This window comes from Pantherophis guttatus, chromosome 6 (genome assembly GCF_059756535.1).
Source record: "Pantherophis guttatus breed Tessera chromosome 6, ASM5975653v1, whole genome shotgun sequence".
Lineage (NCBI taxonomy): Eukaryota > Metazoa > Chordata > Lepidosauria > Squamata > Colubridae > Pantherophis > Pantherophis guttatus.
The window spans coordinates 10,351,687-10,377,990 of NC_142068.1; the positions used below are offsets into that span (position 1 = coordinate 10,351,687).

General features: G+C 41.5%; 1 protein-coding gene across 1 annotated transcript in view; it reads left to right on the top strand.

The window, feature by feature from the left end:
• Nucleotides 1-23,129: 23,129 nt before the first annotated feature.
• KNG1 (kininogen 1) overlaps nucleotides 23,130-26,304 on the top strand; it is a 32,871-nt gene continuing 29,696 nt past the window's right edge. The window contains exon 1 of the mRNA XM_034438886.3: nucleotides 23,130-23,442. Within this exon, the coding sequence (XP_034294777.2) occupies nucleotides 23,257-23,442 (186 nt within the window). The 5' untranslated portion in view covers nucleotides 23,130-23,256. The remainder of the gene's footprint in view (nucleotides 23,443-26,304) is intronic.

The following is a 26,304-nucleotide window of genomic DNA, read 5'->3' on the forward strand; positions in this document are numbered from 1 at the left end:
TTAGGATTTTTTTTAAAACACAAACTCTGCGCTACATGTGTGGAAACTGATTTTGTTTTCATAAAATTCACTCCTGGAGTTGACTGGTAGCCTTCTGGCAGCTGCCTCAGCTTGGCTGACCTACTAAACCCCGAGTTGTTTTCCCATTTTGGATTTAGCCAAACTCAGGGTAGGACCTCAGTCCTTGCCAAACACCTATCTGCCAAACATCTATCCATAACATATTGTAAAATATAGAGACTCTTATCTGCAATGTTTGAATACAGAGAACAAAGGTCCTACAAACAAACTGTTGCTTGTTTTCTAACTACTTTATTAGACCAGGTTTTGCAAGCTCACATCCATATCCACTCACACAAATATAATATACAGTACATACCCACAGGAAAAATAAACATAGGTGAAATAGAAAGGGCCCTTCTTGCCCATTGGCCCAATCGGTGAAAGATTGGGGAGATTCCAGTGATGGGATTCAGCCGGTTCGCACCAGTTTGTTAGAATTGGTAGCTAATTTTTTGTGGAGTTTGGTGAACTGGTTATGATAAATCTGTGTTTTCCGGAACACGTCTGGTTTTCGTTCAACTTCCTTCCAGGTGGGGGGAGGGGGGACCCTCCCCAAAAGTCCAAGACCAGAGTGACGGAAACCAAACAGAGATGCAAGAAGAAGCGAGAGGGTAAAGAAAAGGCTAGGAGAATTACTTGATCACCCGTCTAAGCAGCTGCTGCGGCCGTGGCTTACCTAGCTATGCTTTTTTCTCTGCCTTTCCCCCGCCTCATGTTTACACAGAGATTATAGAGGCGGCTCTGGAGGATTAAAGTACATTTTTTTAAAAAGTCCAAAAGGAAATGAAAAGATCAAAACATCTCACCAACAATCCACACCAGTTAAGCGGAGTAACACCACAATTAACACTAGATCGATAATCAAAAAGCAAACAATATCCTAGTCAAGGAACTATCAACTCAGACAAACAATAAACAACAGCCTAGTCCCACAAATGCCGAAAGGCATGCTACCAGTATATAAAATGGGAAGAAACCATACTCCCTTCTAGCACTGATGATGTTGCTTAGTTTGGTAATGAAACATCTGCAAGGAAATGACCAAGCTCAGAGAGCACAAAAACCCCACTGAGTCCAAATAGCTTTTTGTGAGAATATTTTTCAGTTTTCCCCAAAAACATATCATAGTAGCTGTGATGATTCCCTGTCAGCGCTTCGACGCTGGCATAGAGAGCAGAGGAGAGAGAGAGATAAGCTCTGAACTTTTGCCTGTTGAATCCCTTTGAAGTCGGGTTGTCGTGGAAATGAAGGGGGGGAGACATTCCTGGGAAATGACGAGACAAGAAGTCTGAAGAATGACTTGGAAGATAGCCAATGAGAAGCAGAGATTTGGGGATCGGAAAGGGAGGGATTGGGGGGCAAAAGGTCAGTCTTGTCCGCATCGAGTCATGATCCGGTGGCTGTGCTCAATTAAAGAAAAGATTTCCTTAAAGATTGGCAGTTTGGAAATTCATTTATTTTGAGATAGCATTGAAGTCTGACATTCCCACACATTTTGACACTTCATTGTGCCCTCATCCCTTTTCTTCTTGTTGAGATGTGTCAATTCCTTTCTCAAGGAAATGAAGGCATGTTTATCAATACCACACATTCTGTCATGACAGATATTTCTATGAGTCTGTTTCCACTGATCAGCTCTAAATGATGCAGATTGATGGCTTAGTGACTATATTCTTAGTCTATATCAGGGGTGTCAAACTCGCGGCCTGCGGCCTGGATGCGTCATGCGCTGGCCACACCCACGCCCATTTTAGCAAAGGGGGGAAAAGTCGCGATACGTCACGTGACTACAAAATGGCGCGAGTTTGACACCCCTAATCTATATTCTACAGTTTGTTCTTTCTCTTTTCCCCTTTCCTGGTCGACTAATAATAGAAGGATATATAAGTGCATAACAGGATTCAGAGATAATGTAGTAGAACAAGGGTGTCAAACTCGATTTCATTGAAAGCCGCATCAGGGTTATGTTTGACCTCAGGGGGCTGGAGTGGGCGTGGCCAGGGTGGGTGTGGCCAGCACACTGTCACTCATGTCGGGAGCGCCTGTGGTGGCCTGAGCGCTCTGCCAGTGAAAACGGGCTTCTGAGCTCCGTTTTCGGCTGCGACGGCCTCCTGCAACCCTCTGCCAATGAAAACGGAGGTCGGGAGGGCCGCGTGCAGCCCTCCTGAGCTCCGTTTTCACTGGAAGAGGCACCATGGGTCAGTCCTTCACTGTTTATAGGGCGACCCTGTGCGCCAGTTCTAAGCACCCTGCGGGCCGAATCCGGCCCCCGGGCCTTGAGTTTGACACCCATGTAGTAGAATAATACAGGTAAGGGAATGAAGATATGCACTTCAAATCAAAAGCTTAAGTGATAAGTTCTGTTTCTTAACAGTGGAAAGTGGATTTGGACAATTCCTCACAGGTAAGTGCAATAACCTTATTTAACACATCAGAATCAAATTGAATGTTTCTTTTTGCTTCTCTTTCAGCGCTCTGGAAACTGCACAGCTGACATTAATGTTAGTGAGTCCCAACAGTTTACCTCCATTTCACAAAAATGCCAAATTAGCCGAGGTGAGTAAATGTTTAAGTTAGAAGTCTGAAAAAAATCACACCCCTTTTCTACCCTGTTCCTGACAATAATGGAGAAAATAAATAAGTGGCCAGATTTAAATCAACGCCTGTGAGGAGCGGGGGAATCGTGAAAGGATGATACCACAGTACAGATAGTCCTTGACTTATGACCACAACTGAGCCCAAAATTTCTGTTATTAAGTGAGACATTTGTTAAAGTGAGTGCCCCATTTCTTGCCACTGTTGTTAAGTGAATCATTGCAGTTGATAAATTAGTAGCTTGGTTGTTAAGTGAATCTGGCTTCCTCTTTGACTTTGCTTGTCCAAAGGTCGCAAAAGGGAATCACATGATCCTAGGAATCACATGATTCCTGGGAACCAATTGCCTAGCATCTGATTTTTTTTTTAAACTTTTATTGAAACTGTTGACTTTTAAAAACAAAATAAAGAAAAATACAACAAAAACAAAAACACATTAAAAACACATAAAAACATAACATTACATCATATATTATTTTACAGCTTACTGTATCGACATGGATATATATTCTCTATTTTTATTCAATTGTTCATCTACGTACTTATATTTACATTGTATCTATTTACACAACTATCACTGTCAGGTTAACACTATACAGTAATTTACGCTTCCTAGTTTTAACCCAATTAATTTAACATTCCGAATTATTGTTTTTATTCCTTTTTTCTAACCATTCATATAATTTGTTCCACATTCTATAATATTCCGACTCTTCCCTCTCCTTAATTTCCAGTATCATCTTATCCATTTCTGCACATTTTAAAATTTTTCGAACTACTGTTTCCTCTCCTGATATGTTATTTTGTTTCCACCCATATGCAACAGTAATCCTTGCTGCCGTTAAAATATGTAGTATTAGATATTGTGAAGATTTGTCTATTTTGGGGTTGATTATTCCTAATAAATAGAGTTCTGGTTTAAATTCCATTTTTAATTGGGTAATTTCCTCCAAGCAATTTTTAATTTTACGCCAATTTTTTTTTATCTTGGGGCACATCCAGTGGTGAAATCTAAAATTTGTTACTACCGGTTCTGTGGGCGTGGCTTGATGGGGGTGGGGGTAATGTGACTGGGTGGGCGTGGCCAGTTTTTTTTTTTTACTTTTAAAACCATTTTTTACATGTAAAACCATGTAGAAAAATGTTTTCAAAAGGGTCTGACAATCCCAGCTGAGTTGCCTGATCGGCAGTGGGTTTTTAAAAAAACCCTCTGCTGATTAGGCAACTCAGCTGGGATCGTCAGAGCTTGAATTGTCAGAGCCATTTAAAAGAAAAAACTTTTTTTCTTTTAAATGGCTCTGACAATCCCAGCTGAGTTGCCTGATCAGCAGGCAACTCAGCCGGGATCATCAGAGCTTGGCTCGTCAGAGGCATTTAAAAGGAAAAAAGCCTCTGAGGATCACGCGGCTCAGCTGGCCATGGGGGGGGGCGGGGGCAGGGATTTTTGCTACCGGTTCTCTGAACTGCCTGCCGCCATCGCTACCTACTCGCCCGAGCCGGTCCGAACCGAGAGCATTTCATCCCGGGCACATCCATCACATATGGTAGTATGTGCCTAATTTGTAACCACATCTCCAACAATTAGGTGATAGATTTGGGAACATTTTGACCAAGTTCCATCAATGGAAGCCTAACATCTGAATTTTGATCAAGTGATCATGAGATGCTGCAAAGGTCATAAGTATGAAAAACGGTCATAAGTCACATTTTTCAGCGCTGTTGCAGCTTTGAACGGTCACTAACTGAATTGTTGCACATTGAGGACTACCTGTAACTTGAGCTTCAATTTCCAATGTGTAACTCAGTACCTCATGAGCCAGATTACATTTAAGAAGTGAATCGCTCCACTGAAAAAGAAGGAGTTACATATTCTTGAAATAGAATGTGCAGGGAAAAAATGTTTGGGCTGTCTGAATTTTTGGGGAATGATTAAGGGCTGAATGATGATCTTAAACTTGAACTTTTAAACCGTAAAAAAATCATTTTGCCCCTTAAAAGCGCTGCACCCCAACCTTATACATTCCTACCTTATACTGTAAATTGTATTCAGGACTCCCAGAATTCATTGCTAGAAGAATAGTGGAAAGGAATTCTGGGACTTATAGTTCTAATAGATCCAGTGATCACCAGGAGGATACAGTTGGAGTAGAGTGCTATATATCCTTTTGTCTAGCAAGCTTATACAAGCCAAACGTATATAGCCATGATGGCGAACCTATAGCACGGGTGCCAGAGGTGTCACGCAGTGTCCTCTCTGTGGGCACATGGGCCGTCACCCCAGTTCAGCTCTGCCACGCATGTGTGTGCACCTCCCACTGGCAAGCTGGTCTTCCAGTCTCTGCTGCGCATGCACAGGGGGTGGGGGCGTGCATGGGGGCATTGCATTTTGGGAGTTCGGGCGTGTATGTGTGTGTGTGCATTCACACATGTGTGTGCACACGCTTTGGGCACTCGATCTGGAAAAGATTAACCATCACTGGTATATAGGCTGGGACTAAACTCACTTCTTTTTATATGAATGTGCAAACAACCATATATGCAAAGTTAGATGTAATAAACCAATGTTTAAAAGGAAAGGTATAATTTTTTGTCTACCATTAATTTCTCTAAGGTGAATTGCCCCTCATTGCTCGTCCTTCCCCAAAGTACTCTTTTGATTCCTTACCTCTCTCTTTTTTTAATCTGTAAAATTTACCTATTTGTATATTGTACTAATTTCCATGTAGCTTCTCTTTTTAATTTGCTTACTTTTGTTTCCCCTTTTTTGTAATTTATTATTGGCTTGCTTCCAGGTCAGAAAATTGTAGCACAATCCCGTGGTATATGCGCAGGTTGTTGGCATCACATGCACACTCTTAGTCGAAAAGTGCGTCATATTGTGAGACACACCATACGGCAATATAACAATCAGAGTCAACATACTTCCTTATTTGGCTTTCCAGTAATGAAAGAGGCTGAAAATCAGGTTTGTATATGTTCAAATAATTCTCCATCTTAATTTTACAGAACGTGGTGGTTTTAATAGATTTTAGTTAAATCTGAAAAAAGTTAAATAGCACGATGTAAAAAAGATGTGGAGACTCTAGAAAGAGTGCAGAGAAGAGCAACAAAGATGATTAGGGGATTGGAGGTTAAAACATATGAAGAACGGTTGCAGGAACTGGGTATGTCCAGTTTGATGAAAAGAAGGGGAGACATGATAGGGTTGTTCCAATATCTCAGGGGTTGCCACAAAGAAGAGGGAGTCAAGCTATTCTCCAAAGTGCCCGAGGGTAGAACAAGAAGCAATTGGTGGAAACTAACAAGGAGAGAAGCAACTTAGAACTAAGGAGAAATTTCCTGACAGTTAGAACAATTAATAAGTGGAACAACTTGCCTGCAGAAGTTGTGAATGCTCCAACACTGGAAATTTTTAAGAAGATGTTGGATAACCATTTGTCTGAAGTGGTATAGGAAGTGGTGGGTTGCCCCCGGTTCGCACCGGTTCTATAGAACCGGAAGTAAAACCAGAGGGAGGCTCCACCCACCAACCATGACATCATCAAAATACTTATGTGCATGCGCAGAAGAGCGTGTGCACGAGCAAAGCAAGCACGCGCACGCGGCCCCGTTGCGAACCGGTAGTAAAGGTAAGTAGAATCCACCCCTGGGTGTAGGGTTTCCTGCCTGGGCAGGGGGTTGGACTAGAAGACCTCCAAGGTCCCTTCCTACTCTGTTATTCTATTCTATTCTATAGCACTTAGACTTATGTACCGCTTCATAGTGCTTTACAGCCCCTCTCTAAGTGGTTTACATAGTCAGCATATTGCCCCCAATAATCTGGGTATCTCATTTTACCAACCTCAGAAGGATAGAAAGATGAATCAATGTTGAGCCATTCAGAATCAAACTGCTGGAGTGAGCAGTGAGCTAGCCTGCAGTACTGCATTCTAATCACTGCACCACCACAGCTCTTCCTTGGATAATGTGAATTTCTTCCCCTTGCGTATATTTTTGAAACCATCATTTAAAAAAAAATAAATACAGGCCTGAGAGAAACTGGGCAAGCTAATTTCTTTTTTTCCTCACAAGATACTCGTCCTGTGCAACTTCTCTTAAATTTTCTTGTAGGTGGTTAATGGAATGAATTACCGTTTTAAATATTCCATAAAAGAAACAAATTGTTCCAAGAATGAATTTGCAGATCTGAGTCCAGAATGTAGACCCCTTCCTGGAGGTGTAAGTGAATTTCTTTTATGTCATATTCCTAGGAGAAAGAGAGAGAGATTCCTGAACAGTATGCAAGAAGGTACGGTAGGCAGGCAGGCAGGCAGGCAGGAAGGAAGGAAGGAAGGGATGGAGAGAGACAGACAGACAGACAGACAGACAGACAGACAGACAGATGATAGGTTGAGAGCAGCTTGTGAATAGTTTTGAACAGGAAAAGTATGACTAGACAATATGTTAATGAACACTCAGTCATCCAGGCCAAAGGTGTCATGATTCAGGTTGAATCATGATAACTGACCAAATTTAGTTAATCTGAGCAATTTCCTTGCTCATCCATCCATCAATTAGAGCAAAATTAGTTAGGCAGAGTCAGAGAGTTGCTAGAATGTACCAACTCTTGCCAAACAAAAGACCAGACAACCAGTATCAGGGAAGTGATGGAAGCCAAAATAATGGGTAGCAATAGCTGTCTTTAGAAACTTCCAGAAACAGCACTCAAGTAAGTTTTTTGGGTTTTTTTGGCAAACGGACGTAAAAGAAAGACAAAGATTAAAATACCAAGGCAGCAATAGTGTATTGTTTAATGACACATACAAATTCCTGCTAGACTCATTTGGAATTTACCAGTGCTATCCTTTCTATGCCATCCTAACTTCAAATGATTGCTGAACAAGTAGTCATTAAGCGAGGAGTACTTGCACTTAGCGTGGTAAAGATAACTTACAGAAAGAAAACCCAGTTCTAGTCTACTTACAATAATCTCCCATAAAAGTATTTGACCTGGAATTCAAATAATCACTGGTAGCAGGTTGTAGAATATAATATCTTGACATAAACTCGAGCAAGATGCAAGAACGACATATGACACAAAATCATAATTCATAGAGAGAAATAGAGAAAATTACAACTGTGTAAAAAAAACAAGTAAGAACACTAGAATCCTGGCCACAAATTGTTACCTATTATAAAATAAAATAACATATAAACAGATGTTCACTCTGGTTTAAATTACCTGGAGTTTCCTCAGATTCCTGGAAATGTTAAATGTCAAACCACTGTAGAAACACTCTTAGATCTCTGGCTTTTCTCCAGCACTACTTTTCAGCTTCTGTCTGAATTTTGTTTCAAGATTTGAAGGGATGAAAGCTTTTCCTTATATCCTGCAGAGAGTATTCTGTGCGTGAGCTCGTACTTTGTGCCAGTCATACTCACAGGGATACCATCTGGAAAAACTGAGTGAAACAAAGGAGCTGCCTGATAAAACTTCTTGCTTTTTGTCCCCTTCCAGCTAAAAGCTTTCTGTAAAGCTAAAGCCTATGCTGACAATAGAGGCAAACTCGTCTCCACACAGGTGGAATGCAGACTGGAAGGTTTGTAACTATTGTTTCCTTGATTCAGTATTGCCTGGTGTTCCTGAGTAACAAGAAAGCCTTGTCGCACGCATTCAATTCTTTAGGGTTTTCTAATATTGATATCAAAACCAGTGGTGAAATCTAAAATTTGTTACTACTGGTTCTGTGGGCATGGCTTGGGGTGGGGGGTAATGTGACCGGGTGGGTGTGGCCATTTTTTTTTTTTTTTACTTTTAAAAGCATTTTTTCTACAACCTCTTTGGTGAAGAGGTTGTAAAAAAATGCTTTAAAAAGCCTCTGCCGATCAGGCAACTCAGCTGGGATCGTCAGAGGCATTTAAAAGAAAAAAAGGGGTTTTTTTCTTTTAAAAGCCTTTGACGAACCCAGCTGAGCCGCACGATCATCAGAGGCTTTTTTTTTTACTTTTAAAAGCATTTTTTGGCCGAAGAGGTTGTAGAAAAAATGCTTTTAAAAGTAAAAAAAAAGCCTCTGATGATTGTGCGGCTCAGCTGGGCATGGGGGGGGGATGGATTTTTGCTACCGGTTCTCCGAACCACCCGCTGCCATCACTACCAGATCGCGCGATCCAGTCCGAACCGGGAGCATTTCATATCTGATCAAAACCCTCTTTAGAGATGCTGACCTACGGTTCCTAGAATCTCCCCCTTCTGGCCATACTTTCAAAAGATGCAGGGAATGGGCAGAACCCATCAGGCACAGCCAACCAGACAAAATTAGAGGGGGATGATGGGACTCGGAGTTCAACCTTTGGAGGTTCACAGGTTGGCCGTCCGAAAACAAACATGATCGAAAAGGTCAGGTTAGGGAATGCTTCCAAAATTATTTACAGGCTACAGGTTTAGACTGTTTGAATTAAGGACGGCCCATAGATATCAACACGCTATATTATTGAAATTGGGATCAATGTTCTTCTTCCTCGAGTCGGTGACACGCTGATGCTGAATGTTTTTGATTTACAGTCTATTTTCAGCAATATTTCAGCAGTTTTTGAAAGCACTGCACAGCTTCAGCGCTTTGTTGGTTCAAGGAAGGCAGTGCTATCTGCCATTTTTAGTAATGGGCAGTACTCTATAGTGCAGGGCTCTGCAACCTTAAATAGTCAAAGAGACATTTGGACCTGTTTCCCACAGAAAAGAAAACACTGGGAGCCACAAAACCTGGGTGGGCGTGGCCAACTTGACGTCACTCACTTCCACCAATCACATGACCCCCCCTAGCCACGCCTATCCAGCTGGTCATTAGGGCAGAGAACCGGTTGCTAAAAAACACTGGGAACCACAAAACCTTTTTGACATCTCTCTCTCCCTCCCTCCCCTCTCCCTCCCTCTCTCCTCATCTCTCTCTCTGTATCTCTCTGTCTCTGCCCTGACCACTTCTCCATCACCCGCCATCTCCCTTACCTTCTCAGGCGAGGTGAGGAGTGACTGGGAGGGGAGGGCGAGGGGTGGGGCCAGCTAATGGTGGGATCACCCGACAGGGAGCCACAGCAGAGGACCCAAAGAGGCACATGTGGCTCCGGAGCCGCAGGTTGCTGATACCTGCTATAGTGGAATGGAATAAATCATTATTTTTATATGCACAAGTTGATGGCCATGATGAATCTGTAGATAGCCACCACTAACAGCAAATTCCCGTCAGCTAAACAATGTCGACTGGCGGCCCCTAGGGGGAGAGCCTTCTCTGTGGGGGCACCCACTATCTGGAACGAGCTCCCCCCAGAGATACGGAGGATCCCAGATCTGCGCACTTTCCGTCGTGCTCTTAAGACTCTCTTATTCCAACAAGCCGGCCTGGCCTAATTTTCTCCCCTGTTTTAAAATTCTTTTAAATCGAAATTTTAATCTGTTTTAAATTATTGGGATTTTTTAATTGTCTCGGGCTAAATTATTTAATCTGGTTTTAATTATGTCTTTTAACTTTTGTATCTATGTATTTTATTTTGTGCCTGTTCACCGCCCTGAGTCCTTCGGGAGTAGGGCAGTATATAAATCTAATAAAACAAAACAAACAAACAAAACAAACAAATTCCAAACTGCTACGGAACAATTTGCACTCATACATTTTGTTACATAGGCCCAATGCGTTCGCTAATCACTTACAAAAAATAAGGTAGATGCAAGCTGCCATTCTTGTACTCTTTCCTTTTTTAAAATAACCCGATATAAATCTGCATTTTCATTTATGTATTTTCAACAGCTGAAGACAATATGAGATCTTTTGCCCAAGTGTGTCCTGGTTGCCACGGCCCGATTGCAGCGGACAGTCAAAAACTGGAGAAGCCTCTGGAAGCTGTTGTGAAATTATTTAACCTCAAAAGCAGCAGTGACTTTTATTTCAAAATTGTGGAAATAACAAAAATATCAGGACAGGTGTGAATTCTGACTCTATAACTGTATAACATAGTTTTTTTTAAAAAAAAAAAACATGGTTTGAGATAGAGAATTATTTTTTGAGCTTGACTCCTTTCCCAATTCAGCTGGCCTCATACAATGTTGATATTGTAATGGAAGACCAGTGGTTTATATGTTTGAACTTTGCCCAGATAGATGGGTGGGATAATTAGGGATGTAGCTTGGAAAGCACCAGATTGAGAAAGCCTGCAGAAATTGTGTTGATGAGTCTGATAAACCACATATTTGTGTGGCAGAAGATTTCAGCTTGAGCCCTTGGCAACTCCAGTAAGCATGGGAAAGATTCCTGACTCAAATTTTGGAGTGTCTTATCAACAATATTGGGCATGAGGCAGAGGTGGGTTTCAGCAGGTTCTGACCAGTTCTGGAGAACCGGTAGCGGACATTTTGAGTAGTTCAGAGAAATGGTAAATACCACCTCTGACTGGCCCCGCCCCCATCTATTCTCTGCCTCCCGAGTCCCAGCTGATCGGGAGGGAATTGGGACTTTGTAGTAACCTTCCCCTGGAGTGTGGAGGGAATGGAGATTTTACAGTATCCTTCCCCTGGAGTGAGGAGGGAATGGAGATTTTACAGTATCCTTCCCCTGCCATGCCCACCAAGCCATGCCCACCAAGCCATGCCGCGCCCACCAAGTGGAACCAGTAGTAAAAAAATTTGAATCCCACCACTGGCATGAGGGATCAGTGGTTTGATTTAATCCATGGCAGCTTCTTATATGCCTTTAAGGGGAAACCATCTTTCCTTGGCCCTTTCTCCTGCTTGTTTTTATTAGAATCCTGGAGAAGGAATGGGTCCTTCGGGCCACTGAATCCAACATGAGCTAACTAGACAGCAAACCAAGATTTTTGTTCTTCGTAGTTCAGGCTGTTCAGCATCCAGTCTAAATACGGTTGCTAATCGTTTTTCTCCTTGAATTCCAGATGTTGGTTGGACATGTATATCGAATTGACTTCAAAGCTCAGAGAACAAATTGCTCCAAGTCTGAAGTTGCGAAGCCAGATGACAACTGTATTGCTGTAAAAGGCGGTGTAAGACACTGGGATTAATTCAAGATGAATATTTTACTTAAGGCAGGGGTCTGCAACCTTAAACACTCAAAGAGCCATTTGGTCCCATTTCCCACAGAAAAGAAAACACTGGGAGCCACAAAACCCTTCCCGTGCCTGACTATTTCTTGAACAGGCACAAAACTAGCATATGTAGTTGAATTTAACATTCTGTTTTCTTCTGAAACTTTTCTTTTCTTGGATTTATGCATGGTTGGTTTACTGGAGGTTGAAAAGCTCAATAAATCTCATGCTGGTGGGTGTCGCACATTGGCGGTGGTGATGCATATTTTGAGTGACACCGAGCCGCAGCAGAGGGGTGAAAGAGCCACATGCGACTCCAGAGCCGCAGGTTGCTAACCCCTGACTTAAGAGAACAATGTCTATGGAGGTCATCCAGGTCATGGTTGTCCCAAAAGTGCTTTTTTCAAGAGGCAACTGGACTTTCTGGTTTGTCTATGGAGACGTTTCGCTTCTCATCCAAGAAGCTTCTTCAGAGCCAAAGACGCTTCTTGGATGAGAAGCAAAACGTCTTCAAAGAAAAACCAGAAAGTCCAGTTGCCTCTTGAAAAAAGCACCTTTGGGACGACTTAAGGGAATGAGTTAATTTTAAAGCAGATTCTTGAAATAGAACATTGGTGGGGAATGCTGCATTTCTCTATGGATGCATATTATTTCTTGAGATAATCTTCAGATAATCTTTCTGATAAGACAATCCGATGTATGTCTACTCAAACCTAAGCACTAACCACAAGTTAACAAAACTCCTGGGCCCAAACAGATCATAAGATTAAAAGAATAGCCTCATTCACCCAATATGACCACTTTAATCTACCTAGACTCATTATTTGGTTTAGTATTGGGCTATAATTAAGTGAAATAGATCTATGCTCCAGTTTGCTCCAACTTGCTGTTGAATCGGTTGGAAAGCCCAAGACCCCGAAAATATTTATTTATTTATTTATTTAATTAAATTTCTATATCGCCCTTCTCCCGAAGGACTCAGGGCGGTGAACAGCCACGAGATAAAACACATAAATACAAAAAATTTAAAATGAATTAAAAACGAATTAAATAATTTGGCTGAATTTAAAATACCCATAATTTAAAACAAATTAAAATTTACATTTAAAAATTTACATTTAAAAAGGGGAGAAGATTTAGGCCAGGCCAGCTTGATGGAATAGGAAAGTCTTAAGTGCACGATGGAAGGTGTGCAGATCCAGGATCCTCCGTATCTCCGGGGGGAGCTCGTTCCAGATCGTAGGTGCCCCCACAGAGAAGGCTCTCCCCCTAGGGGCTGCCAGTCGACATTGTTTGGCCGACAGCACCCGGAGGAGCCCCTCTCTATGGGAGCGTACTGGCCGGTGGGAGGCTATTGGTGGTAGCAGGCGGTCCCGTAGATAACCAGGTCCTAAGCCATGGAGCGCTTTAAAGGTGATAACCAGAACCTTGAAGCGCACTCAGAAGACCACCGGGAGCCAGTGCAGCTGGCATTTATATACCCTCATTGGGATTTTTTTTTTTTCACGCACATGTGTGCACTCACACACTGACAGACAGATCAGACCGTTCTACTTACCTCCGTTACCGGTTCGCAACGGGAGCGCACAGATCGTTCATGATGACGTTTGGGTGGGTGGGCGGAGCCTCCCGCCACCGTTACTACCGGTTCGCAAGAACCGGGCCGAACCAGGAACAACCCATCACTGACATAGATGTAGGTCATGATTTTATGGCTTTAATTTATACTCCTCGCCTCAACACTTTGAATGAATTCCTGTTCCCTGAAGAAAGAAATCATAGACAAAAGAAACTATTCAGAAAACAAATTTGAAAAATGGTCAGCATTTGGAAAAAGAGAACGTTCTTTCCAAAACGCCACTGAAAACATAATTATTCTACATGGTATTTTATTTTTATGCCAATATTTGACAAGAAATGAGTGTTTTCCTTTTTTCGTTTTGTTTGATTGACAGGAACTGATGACTTGCCACGCCTTAATTTATGTGAAACCCTGGGAGCCATCAGTCGTACCAGAAGTGACCTGCAGAGACGACCAACCTTTCCAGGTATTCAAATTTGCCTCCGTCCTCTCTTCTATCACTCTCTTGTCGTAATACAGAATGCGATCATCCATGTATAGGCCCAGAAATATTGGTATATTTCCCAAGGAATTGATAATCAGATTTTCAGATGTTCAGTTATGAAGATAAATTAGGGAAAGTGGTAGAAAAGAAGTCCAGAAATATTAATTGTACTCATGAAATTGTTCCTCTTAAAAATGGATAAAAGCTCATTGGTATTGGAGGGTAGTATACATTGGCAGGAGCTGATGATGTTAATTTGGACCCCATTTCCCTTAATTGCTAGAAACTGCCAACTAATACATACAGAGCAGTAGTGGGTTTCAATTTAGTTTGCTGCCGGTTCGCTTCTTCTAAATTGTCTAAGTCCAAGAGTTTTTGGGTCATAGCAGGTTTTAACATAGCGGAGCCTGAGTGGCGTAGGAGGCTAATGCCTCCTACTAAGGCAGTATTTAACATCCAGCTGCCTGCAATTACTGCGAGTTCAATTCTCACCAGGCTCAAGGTCGACTCAGCCTTCCATCCTTTCTAAGGTGGGTAAAATGAGGACCCGGTTTGTGGGGGCAATAAGCTGACTGTATAAAATATACAAAAGTATGAAGGCTATTGCTTAACGCATTGTAAGCCTCCCTGAGTCTCCGGAGAAGGGCGGCATATAAAAATAAATAAAAATAAAAAAAAATTAAAAAAAACCTGCGACTGATCCTTTCTGAGTGAAAGGAGGCAGGGACAAGAAGGCGGGCACCTGGTTCATCTCAGCTGGCGAAGTTTGACAGTATTTTTTTCCTTCAGCCATTCATGTGAAAGCAGGGAAGCTGAGGTGGGGGAGGGGGGTTTAACAATCTTTTATGAGATCCAGTTTGGTTTAGCGGTTAAGGCACTGGGCTAGAGAGCAAGAGACCGCTAGTTCAAGTCCCGCATCAGCCATGAAAGCCAGCTGGGAGACCTTGGATCTCTCTCAGCCCACCTCACCTCACAACTTTGTTGTTGTGTGGCAAATGGGAGGAGGAAGGTGTGTTAGATATGTTCACTGTCATTTGGAAAGATAATAAAAAGGCAGGAAATAAATATAAAATAAAATAAAATAAAATAAAATAAAATAAAATAAAATAAAATAAAATAAAATAAAATAAAATAAAATAAAATAAAATAAAATAAAATAAAATAAAATAAAAACTTGTAGCCTCGTGCCTCAAAAACCACAGGGACTCAGAGGCTTATTTCTGCATTTCACTGTTCAGTTCAAGATGTTGATTGCGTCTTCCTTTCCAACCTGCCAAAGCCTTTACCCGACCCATCTGAAAACCATTTTTTCTGTGTGCCCTTCCAGGCTACTGAATTGGCAGAATCCCAAAATTCAGAGGATTACTTTGTCGTCGTCACTGAAGATTATGGAAACTATCATTGAGCACCAGAATTGTTAAAAAAAAGAGAGTGAGCTATTTCTCCAGAAATGTTCTACTCTCGGAAATGATGACGTTCTTGGGATTTCTGACTGCATAAAAGTGTAACACTTAAACACAGTTGCAGCCAAGGTTGGCCTGCAGCATCTGCCTGCTTAGCTTCTTAATGTTTTGCAAGATACAATAGTTAGCAAACAGCGAAACAAGAACTGTAATTCAGTCAGCTTGATCAAACAGCAATATGCACAACTGCCTTCTGCAGGACCAGCGTTGACTGCTTTCAACCCTGGAGAAAAATATGTATATTTCCTGGAAGAGAAAGGGGCCTTTGCACATCTACAGCAACTCTATGGGTAAATTGTTAAGTTTTTCTTGCAGTCAGTCAGGATGGAATTTCAAATGTGAATTACTTTCCTATACCTCATTCTAATGAATATTTTAGAACAAATGTATAAGGAACGGCACTAATTCAGTACAATTATATTAATTAGTCCGATCTTTTTATTACTGGGTTGACATACATTTGATCATATGCCTTTCCTTGGTTGTCACAAATAAAAGACATGTATCAAAATACTGGAGGACTAGATTTGCTTCGTTTGAAAGATCGGAAATGTCACTGAAGACTTACATCCTCAGAGCCCAAATTCACGAGCAATGAACTACACAAAATGAAGGCGTCCCTCCCTCATATTTTGAAAACCTCAAGCTAAGACATCCATGCACGGCCCAGGTCTTAACATAAACTACTAGATCTTCCTAGAATGCCTGTGTTGTAGTCTTGTGTTACATCATCATCATCATCATCATCATCATCATCATTATTATTATTATTATTATTAGTTAATCTTTAGTGAGATTCACAGCCTTTGAGGCTGGTTAATAGCTCAGCAGCTTGAGTCCTAACCAAGGACCTAGGAACTGTTAAAGTATCGTCGGAGGATGTAAGCTGTTCTGAGTAAGGTGGTTTTTTGTAGAGTCAAAATGTTCTAGTCTGGTAAATTTAGAATTTCTAAATAGCGGGGTAGCCCTTTGGGTATTGCTCCAAGGGCTCCAAGGGCTCCAATTACAATCGGGACAACACACGAATTTCTTTTTCCACAGTCGCTCAACTTCAATTTGCAAATCCTGGTACTTTGTGATTTTTTCTTGCTGCTTATCTTCAATCCGTGCATCACCAGGTATTGCAATGTCAATGAACCATACTTTTTTCTTTTCAAGAAAAAGAAGGTGTCAGGTGTCAGGTGTGTTGTGGACCAAGTGCCTGTCAGTCTGAATCCTAAAGTCCCACAAGATCTTGAGTTTCTCATTATATTATTATTATTATTATTATTATTATTATTATTATTATTAATCACTCAGTTAGCCAGATGTTCAGACTGGATCTGGTATTTGTCTTTCCAAAGAACCTGACAGATGTTGGCGTTTGTTAAAGGTATCTTCACAGGATGTAAGCTGTTCCATGTAAAGCTGCCTTTAACAATTGATTGATGGTGATTTTGTCAATGATGATTATATTCAAGAAGTGCTCCAGTTGCTTGGGATTGCACCTATTGCTATCGGTATTGCCTCTTTGCCTCTTAACATTTATATGCAACATGACTCCCAGTAACTCCATGCATTTGTGATGCTTTTCATGATTGATCTAGGCAGGCTTTTTTTCTCTCTTTTCTGATAATGGACAGGCCTTATAGTTGAGGGACCCACTTTTGATACCAGAACAGCTCTCCAACATTCATCTCAAAGGGCAACCAATGACCTAAGGCTCCTTGTGAGATTACCTGGCAGTGAGCCACCTGTATTCATTACAGGTGCTATAGATAAACGCCAGAATTGGCCACCAGAACTGTGTAAACCAATGAATTGTGAGGGCAAAACACAAGGGCCAAGAATAATTTGTAGAAAAAGGCAGAGCTTCTGGTTTTGTTGTTGTTGTTGGCCATCAATTGCCAAAAAAAAAAAAACCCCACTAGTGGCCATGTGTCCCATAAACCTTCTGTCTTGTGCCCCCCAGATAGTTTGAGACCAGAAGCCCCATAATTCTCATCCTGTGTAAAAATTCCCTTTGTGCTTCCCAAAATCCATCAGATAGATTGCAAAGAAGATGTGGTGATTATTAAAATGTTTCTTGGAATCTGGGGAGAAGAGGAGGCCATATTCCGGTCTCATATAGCTTCCAAAGCTGACACCAGCTTCTAAAGTTCCTCTGAGGTCTTAAAGTGAGACATGGGTAAGGTGACCAGATTTTAACATTGGTAAAGAGGGACATTGTGGGCGTGGCTTATTTTGTGGGTGTGGCTATCTGGTCATGTGACTGGGTGGGCGTGGCTAGCTGGTCTTGTGACCGGGTGGCTATGGCTATGGCTATGTGTATAGGGTATAGGGTAAGGTGTATAGGGTAAGGTGAACAGATTTTAACATTGGTAAGAAGGACACCATTGTGGGCGTGACTTATTGTGTGGGCGTGGCTTGGAGGCCATGTGACTGGGTGGGCGTGGCTAGCTGGTCATGTGACCGGGTGGCCATGGCTATGTGTATAGGGACTACTCAGAGGGCTGAAAAGTCATTTCTGACAGGTCCTCACACTTTTGACTGGTCCTCACACTTATGACCATCCTCACATTTATGCCCGTGCAGTATTCTTAACAACCATGTCACTCATTTCACAACTGCTTCTCTTCACCATGGTGACAAGATAGGGCAAAAATGTAAAATGTGAGGACAGTCGTAAGTTCAAGGACTGGTCAAAAGTGTGAGGACCAGTTAAAATAACTTTTTCAGCCCTCTGAGTAGTCCATATGCACAAAAGGATTAACCAGAGGGCTGAAAAAAGTCATTTCTGACAGGTCCTCGCACTTTTGACTGGTCCTCACACTTATGACCATCCTCACATTTATGCCCATGCAGCATTCTTAACAACCATGTCACTCATTTCACAACTGCTTCTCTTCAACATGGTGACAAGATAGGGCAAAAATGTAAAATGTGAGGACAGTCATAAATTCAAGGACTGGTCAAAAGTGTGAGGACCAGTCAAAAATAACTTTTTCAGCCCTCTGAGTAGTCCATATGCATTAAAGGATACAGCAATAGAGAGGGATGAAGGAATGGAAATTAGAGTAGGAGTGAGGGTAAGAGAGGGAGGAAGAGAGGAGGAGAAGGAGAAAGGAAGAGGAAGTAGGGAGGAGAAAAAGAGGGTGGGGGGAAGAGAAAGTAAGAAGGAAAGAAAAGAGAGTGGTGGTAGGTTTGAGGAGAAAGATTGCTGTACAATAAAAAAGATGAAAGGGAAGAAAGCCAACCCCAAGCAAATATAAAGATATTAAGATTAAGAATGAATTGTTAAACTTTAAAGAATAAAAGAGAACAAATATGAATAAATAGCAATAATTAGAAACACACATACAAACATACAATGTATTTTCTTTGAACAGAATATTTGGCTGGTTCACAAATTTAAACAGCGTTTAGTCATTTCAATTAAATTTACAATTTCTATATTTCCTTTTTGCCATATTTATTCCTCATCTATTTTTAAAAAAAAACAATATTACCCTTCATCCTCATCTCTAATCTTAATCAAATTCAATTTTTCCCTTCTATTCTATATTATACCCCTTCCCATTGTCATCTATTTTTATATCCATCCTCACATTGGTTAATTATGTAATTATGTAATACAGTTGTTTAATACAAATTCAACATTTTAATATAAATCAATTAGTTATATAACTATCTTTTTTGTATATTAATCAATATGAACATGAATATTCCAATTATTTCCATGCAATCCAATTTCTTACAAATCAATTAATTATATTTACCAATAATAATAAACCAAATAATTTCCCCCATATATTCCTCCAAACCACAACTTAACCATTTCTGCTTTCAACACAATATACAATTATTAATAGTATCTCAATTATTACAATTCCCTAGTTAAATAGAGCTTTTTTTCTTTTGTGTTTTAAAATCTTGAACTCTCCTCTTTTGCCCAAAATTTCCCATTGTTTGCAGTTTTGTACCTACCTTTTTTGGTGAGGAAAAAGAAAAAGAAAAAGAAAGAAATCTCTCTCTGCCTCATTTTGTCACCTTGCAGGTTTAGTTTCGCTTTCGCCTTTGTTTTCAGTATAGCTGGGGGGGGGGGGGAAATCTGCTCCAGGAACTTTTTGCAGCTTTTTGCAGCTAATTAACCTAGCGGAAGCTGTTAACAGGGGCTGTTTTTTCTATTTTTGCAGACATGGGTCTATTCATTTTTTTTTTAACACTGATCAGCTGTAGGTCGGCCCTTTGAAGCCCCGCGGCAAGAGTTTAAAGACTTTTTTTTCCCTCTAGCCATCAGCGGGGATTCAGGAGGCAGCCGGGACTCAGGAGGCAGAATGAAAAATCGGGACTTTTTTAAAACGCCGCGGGACGCGGGACAAATTGCTCAAAAGCGGGACTGTCCCGCCAAAAGCAGGACGTCTGGTCACCTTAGACATGGGGGGGGCACTCTTTTGTGGCAGGGGGCTGGCAGAGCTGGAAATGAAGTCGTCAGCTTCTATCCCTCCTGGTCCATTGCCTCATTCCTCCCAACAGCAGTATACACCCTATGGCGTCCTTTGTCAGTCTTTCTTGTGTCCCCGGTGATTAACCTTTTCCCACGATCATATCCCTCCCAGTAATCTATTTTCTCACTGCTGTTTATAAAAAAGCCTTTGGTAAGCTTGTTTGCAAGATCCTATTTTACACAGAAAGGTTCCGCTTTCTCTTTCGAACTGTCCTGCTGATTGAGAGCTACGATGTTATAGTCTGAAGAAACCAATCGCAGCCACTAGGTGGCGGTCACTTTACAATCAGAACACCAGGCACCTGAATATAGGTCTGGGCTTCTGGTTTCTTCCGTTTAGACCATTAGGGGGCAGTAAAGCTGCCTGGGCTTCACAGTCCTCCTTCCTTGCGATCGCTCAGCTTACCTCCTTTTTGCCAGCTCTCAGAAAAGGCTTATGGAGGGAATGTGTCAGATCTGTCCTCTTCAGCTTAGCACTTTGCTGGCATCCTGCCATAAATTGTTAGGCGAAGAGGGGAGGAAAGGAATTGGCATGTAGAAAGTAGAGAGGGGTGGGGGGTGGAGAGACAGTCCTGAGGGAAACCAGAAGTGTGAGAACCAGTCGATTCCAGCCTTCAAGGCCGGCGAGCCTAGGAAAGGAATGTGAATTGCACCAAGCAACACCAAACATCCGAGCGGCACCCAAAACACCTACACGGAACATCATTGGACAAAGACAGACCGGTCAAGGGGGGAGGAATGGGGAGAAGGGGAAAATGTTGCAACGTTTTGCATGGGAACTTTAGTTCTAGCCTTGCTTTGTTTACAACCATTAATCCTTAGTAAAAGAACATATGGAACTTATATGTTCAATCAAATGGAGTTGAGGGTCTTTCTTTCCTAGTGTTCTGTCCCCGTCTCACACACGCACACAAACAGATAGCCAGGGGTTAAATAAAACTGGCAGACAACAAATTCTTTCGATAAGAGGATTGGCAGCAACCCAGTAGCTGCTTGCCAAGAACTTTACTCATAGAGGGAGGGGTTGTTCCTCCAACAGATAAACCCAAACAAGATACACACAGTTCAAGAATTGTCAAGTCCAGTCCATATTAAATCCAAGGCAGATAACGTTGTTTCAAAGATACAATGTGACTCGCTAGTAGTTAGTTTTGTCCGTCACAGAGTCTGAATGGCCACCTCACCCTCTTTTATCCCCTGTGGGGTGTGGTCCAGTGACTCAGCTTAATCCCTGGCACGCCTCCTTTTCTGCTGCATGCGCTTGTCTCTCTGACGCTGGCGTGGATCCAGCCAAGACTTATCTCCGTCACTGTCCGACTGCGAGGAGATACCTGGCTCCTGGCCAATCTCTTCTCCTCCGGGAGACACCTGAGGCATTGCCAGAGATGAGGGTCCTGGAGAGGGAGGCCTGGCCAACTCCTCTCCTTCATATTCAGAGCCTTCTCCCTCCGATAAGTCGGCCTAGGGGGTCGGAGTCACAACACCTAGGGATCTAGCTGGGTCAAGCCTGACAGAATGACTGTCCATAACTTGGACAACAGATGTGCCAGGTGTTTGGCATGTTTATCAGGGGCCACCTCAAAAGACAACATTCTTTGTTTCAGATGATGCATGGACTCTGATTTGAGAAAGAGATCAGCCTTCCCTGCAGATCATTTTTCACAGCTCTGGCACTGTCAGTTATTGAGCAAGGCTCGTATTTCCAAGCCTGCAAGCATGTTTATGACAGGAAAATCTCACAGAAATCCTGCACCAGCAAAACTATCATACTGTATTTGATGTGTTAGGAATCTTATAAAAAGTCTCCACTAAAATGTGCATATATTTTGGTGCACTAGTCTCCAAATATACAACGCACATAACTTGGCTCTTATATGCACTTTTGACATTATTTTTTCTAATAGAACCCAAATGCATACATTGTTTTCCTGAATAATACACTTTTCTAAATAGAAACAGAAACAATCAATGTGCTCTTAATAGTCTCAAATTAGAGGTGGGTTTCAGCAGGTTCTGACCAGTTCTAGAGAACCGGAAGCAGAAATTTTGAGTAGTTTGGAGAACCGGTAGCAAAAATTCTGACTGGCCCCACCACCATCTATTCTCTGCCTCCCAAGTCCCAGCTGATCGGGAGGAAAAGGGGATTTTGCAGTATACTTCCCCTGCCACGCCCACCAAGCCATGCCATGCCCACCAAGCCACACCCACAGAACCGGTAGTAAAAAATTTTGAAACCCACCACTGAACTAGTACTGTATATGTTAAAGGCTTCAAGGATTTGATACGCTTTTGACTGAAAAACCTATTTGATTTCTTCTTTGAAAAAAGAATGTATTGTGGGTGTATTTTTGAGTTTCTCCGTAAAATAGTTGTAGATAATGAATGGAAGACAAATCTGAAGTGAAGAAAAATCACATACAGCAAAGGGTTTCTGCCTATAGAGCTACAGGAGATGGCGCTATACAAGAATATAATATACAATTTGCTATCTGTCTCTAAAGTCACAATGTTCTATAGTTACAATGGCAGACTCAGTTACAATGTCCTGGGGTCATGTGTAGGGGTGGGACTGAAAAATTTTAGCAACCGTTTCTCTGCCCGGTTGCTGGGTGGGCATGGCCATGGGGGCATGGCCTAGACGGCTTCCTGCATCACAGTCGGGGGAGTGTTTTCACCCTCCCCAGGCTCTAGAGGCTTTCCTTGAGCCTTCAGGAGGGCAAAAACGGTCTCCCCCGGGCTCCAGAGGCCGGAAATGGGCCTAGATTTCTGGTACTTCCAGTAGGCCTGTTTTTCACCCTCCCAGAACCTCTGCGTGGGTCCTGCACTTATCTGGAATCCAAAACAGGCTGCGTGGAGACTCCTGGGAGGGGAGGGGCAAGGTTGGCGGAGTCAGCCAGTCCTTGCAACTACCGGTTTGGCGAACCAGATTAAAATTAACATCCGGTTCGCCCGAACTGGTCTGAACCGGTTGAATCCCACCCCTAGTTACATGATCTGCTTTTGTGACATTCTGACAACAAAGTCAATGAAGAAGCAAGGCTCACTTAACAACCATGTTGCTAACTTAACAACTGGGGTGATTTACTCAACCTATTGTGGCAAGAAAGATTGTAAAATGGGCTAAAACTCAATTTAGCAACTGCTTAGAAACAGATGTTTTGGGCTCAGTTGTAGTCATAAATCAAGGACCCCCTGTTAACATTCTGGAAAATATCCTTGAATTTACCCAACGTGACCTACCATCAAAACTGTATGTTCTGACTTTGAGATTGTAAAGTGCCAACTTGCATTGTGAACTGCAGGTGAATAAACTTGGTTTTTTTAAAAAAAAGTTTGGGGCTTAAATAAACCACAAAGGTTGTTTACACGGCTTATATGACTTGAGGCCATGAAATAGCTTTGTTTACTTTGAGTTCTCTGGTATCTGCTAGGAAGACATACCTCACCAGTTATCTTGAAGCTCTTTCTCTCCTTTCCACGCTCATCAGAAGCTCAAAGAAGCTTCTGTCACCTGGCTATGGAAGTCTTCATTCTGCTAGTCCTCAGCATTGGACTTTGCCAAGCCGGTCTTGTCCAAGATGAAGTGAGCTGTGATGACCCAGAAGTTTTTGAAGCTGTGGCTAGAGCAATAAAAGAACTTAATGAAGAGAGAACTCAAGGAAATAAATTTGCTCTCAATGTCGTCCTTCATGCCCACAGAATAGTAAGTAAATTGGTAACAACCAGAACTTCAAAAAAGCTAATTAACGGGAATTTTGTAGTTGGGGACTTGCACAAGAGTGCACCATCAGTACCATTGTATGACATTGAATGGTAATCATCTGAGAGTTTCCCTCAGATTTAATGTTTAATTTAACAGAAAGAAAGAAAAATCATTACATGCGTGGAAAGGAGTCATCTTTACAATGTTTCATTTGTTCGATTTTGGGTTTTTTGAAATCCCATTCCCCCCCACACTAAAAAAATTGCCCCTTTCTGCTTGAATGAGCATTTTAATGACACAAAGCGGACCCTTCCTCAAATAATCTAAAGCTACTATAATTCAGCTTGTTGTAATTCCAGAAGCTCTCAGGGGCTTTGCATTCCAATCAATTATTTTATTTACAAGAACTTTGTTTCGGGAAGGGGGAAATTCTTCCAATTCTTCAAACAACTTTCAGAGGTATGGTGCTACTTTCAAGTACATTGGGTGGGGAATTATTGAAGCTGTAGTCTCACATTTTTGGAGAGCAACCTTCCCAATTCTGCTGCTTTGTCATACAAAACAAGAGCCTTGGTAGTACAGTGGTCTAAGGCACCCTGTTATTAAGCTGGTTATTAAGACCAGCTGCCTGCAATTATTGCAGGTTCGAATCTCGCCAAGGCTCAAGGTTGACTCAGCCTTCCATCCTTTCTAAGGTAGGTAAATTGGGGACCCAGTTTGTGGGGGCAATAAGCTGACTTTGTATAAATATACAAAAGGATGAAGGCTATTGCTGAGCGCATTGTAAGCCGCCCTGAGTCTCCGGAGAAGGGCGGCATATAAATCAAATTAAAAAAAAAAAAAACATAATGGGATGCAACCATTTGGCAGTTTCCATTTAACATTGTCTAACTTGGATTTCCATAAATTTGAATTTTGGCAACGCTAACATTGATCCCTGTTTCTGCACTATTATTTTTTATTATTATTTATTAGATTTCTATACTGCCCTTCTCCCGGAGGACTCAAGGCGGTGTACAGCCATATTAAAACACATAGATTTACAAAATTTAAAACCAATTAAAATCGAATATATAAAAATTTGGCCCACAAATTAAAACACATATACACCCATTATAAAATTCGTATTAGGCCAGCCCGGCTTGCTGGAACAGAAGGTCTTCAAGGCGCAGCGAAAGGTACACAGGTCGGGGCTAAGACGGACTTCTAAGGGCAGCTCATTCCAGAGGGCTGGTGCCCCCACAGACAAGGCTCTCCCCCTGGGTGTCGCCAGTCGGCACTGTTTGGCCGACAGTACCCTGAGGAGCCCCTCTCTGTGGGAGCGTATTGGCTGGTGGGAGGCTGTTGGTGGCAGAAGGTGGTCTCGTAAATACCCCGGTCCTAAGCCATGGAGTGCTTTAAAGGTGGTGACCAACACCTTGAATCGCACCCGGAAGACCACTTAAAGGAGATGTTAGCAGAGGATCAGGAAAAATCAGCCAGTTTAAATCTAGATGCAACTGGATGATTTATCTAAAGTAAGGTAAACTCTCCAAATCAGGTCCTGATGTCTTTTCACGTCAATATGAAGATACAGGTAGTCCTTGACTTATGACCACAATTGAGCCCAACATTTCTGTTGTTAAGCAAGACATTTGTTAAGTGAGTTGTGCCCAATTTATGACCTCTCTTGCCACTGTTGCTAAGTGAATCACTGCAGTTGATAAATTAGTAACCTGAGTGTTAAGTGAATCTGGCTTCCCCATTGACTTGGCTTGTCAAAAGGTCACAAAAGGGGATCACATGACCCCGGAAACTGCAACTATCATAAATATAAGTCAGTTGCCAAGCATCCAACTTTTGATCACGTGACCATGGGAATGCTGCAAAGGTTGTAACTGTGAAAAATGGTCATATTTTTCAATACCATTGTAATTTGAAGTCACTAAATGACAGTCACAAGTCAAGGACTACCTGTAGTTTATTGTTGCCTTTTTTCAGATTTTTTTCGGGGGGAAGAATGCTCCAATCTAAAAAAAACATCCTTCATAACTCTTAATTCTCTTCCATCCAAATTTTAACTAAGGTCACTTCAGGAAATCTGTCACAGTCAAATATCTCTTTGGTTTATTTTTTCATATAGATTTTGTCTTCTTTTTTGCATTAGGTGTTTGTTTGCATCCACGTATTATTATTAATAGACTATAATACACTGCCAAGGCTCACTTGGAAGAGTCTGGCAGGCATAAATTGGGAGTTGGACTTGAAGGAATTGTATTTTTTAAAATATTTTTTCCTGCCTTTATTATTTTTTATAAATAACTCAAGGCAGCGAACATACCTCCCTATTTCTGTGAGATGGGCTGTTCTGAAATATGATATAAAGGTATAGATATAGATAGATATAGATATAGATATAGATATAGATATAGATAAAGATTACAAACTATTATAAAAATACGAGTTCCAGGTATATTAGTAAAGAAAGAAGCAGACATTCTGAGAGCTCCGGAACTTAAAATTTTAAAATAATTAAAAAAAATTATTCTACTAAGCTTTTGTCAGCCATCTGCTGACATCGTCAGAGTATTAAACTACCATTACAGAGATCTCTGTCTTTATATACCATTAATCAATTTGGGCATTGCGCGTGTAATAGACCCTTCCAGCCATCTCCCACTTGTAATTAGCTGTGTTGTTTTTGCTGTTGTCATGCTGGATGATGGAGGCTTAATTCTAGATATATAGATCTAGATCTAGATAGATCTAAATCTGGATCTGGATATGGATCTGGATATATGGAAATGGAGATAGATGATAGATAGATAGATAGATAGATAGATAGATAGATAGATAGATAGATAGATAGATAGATATAAATAG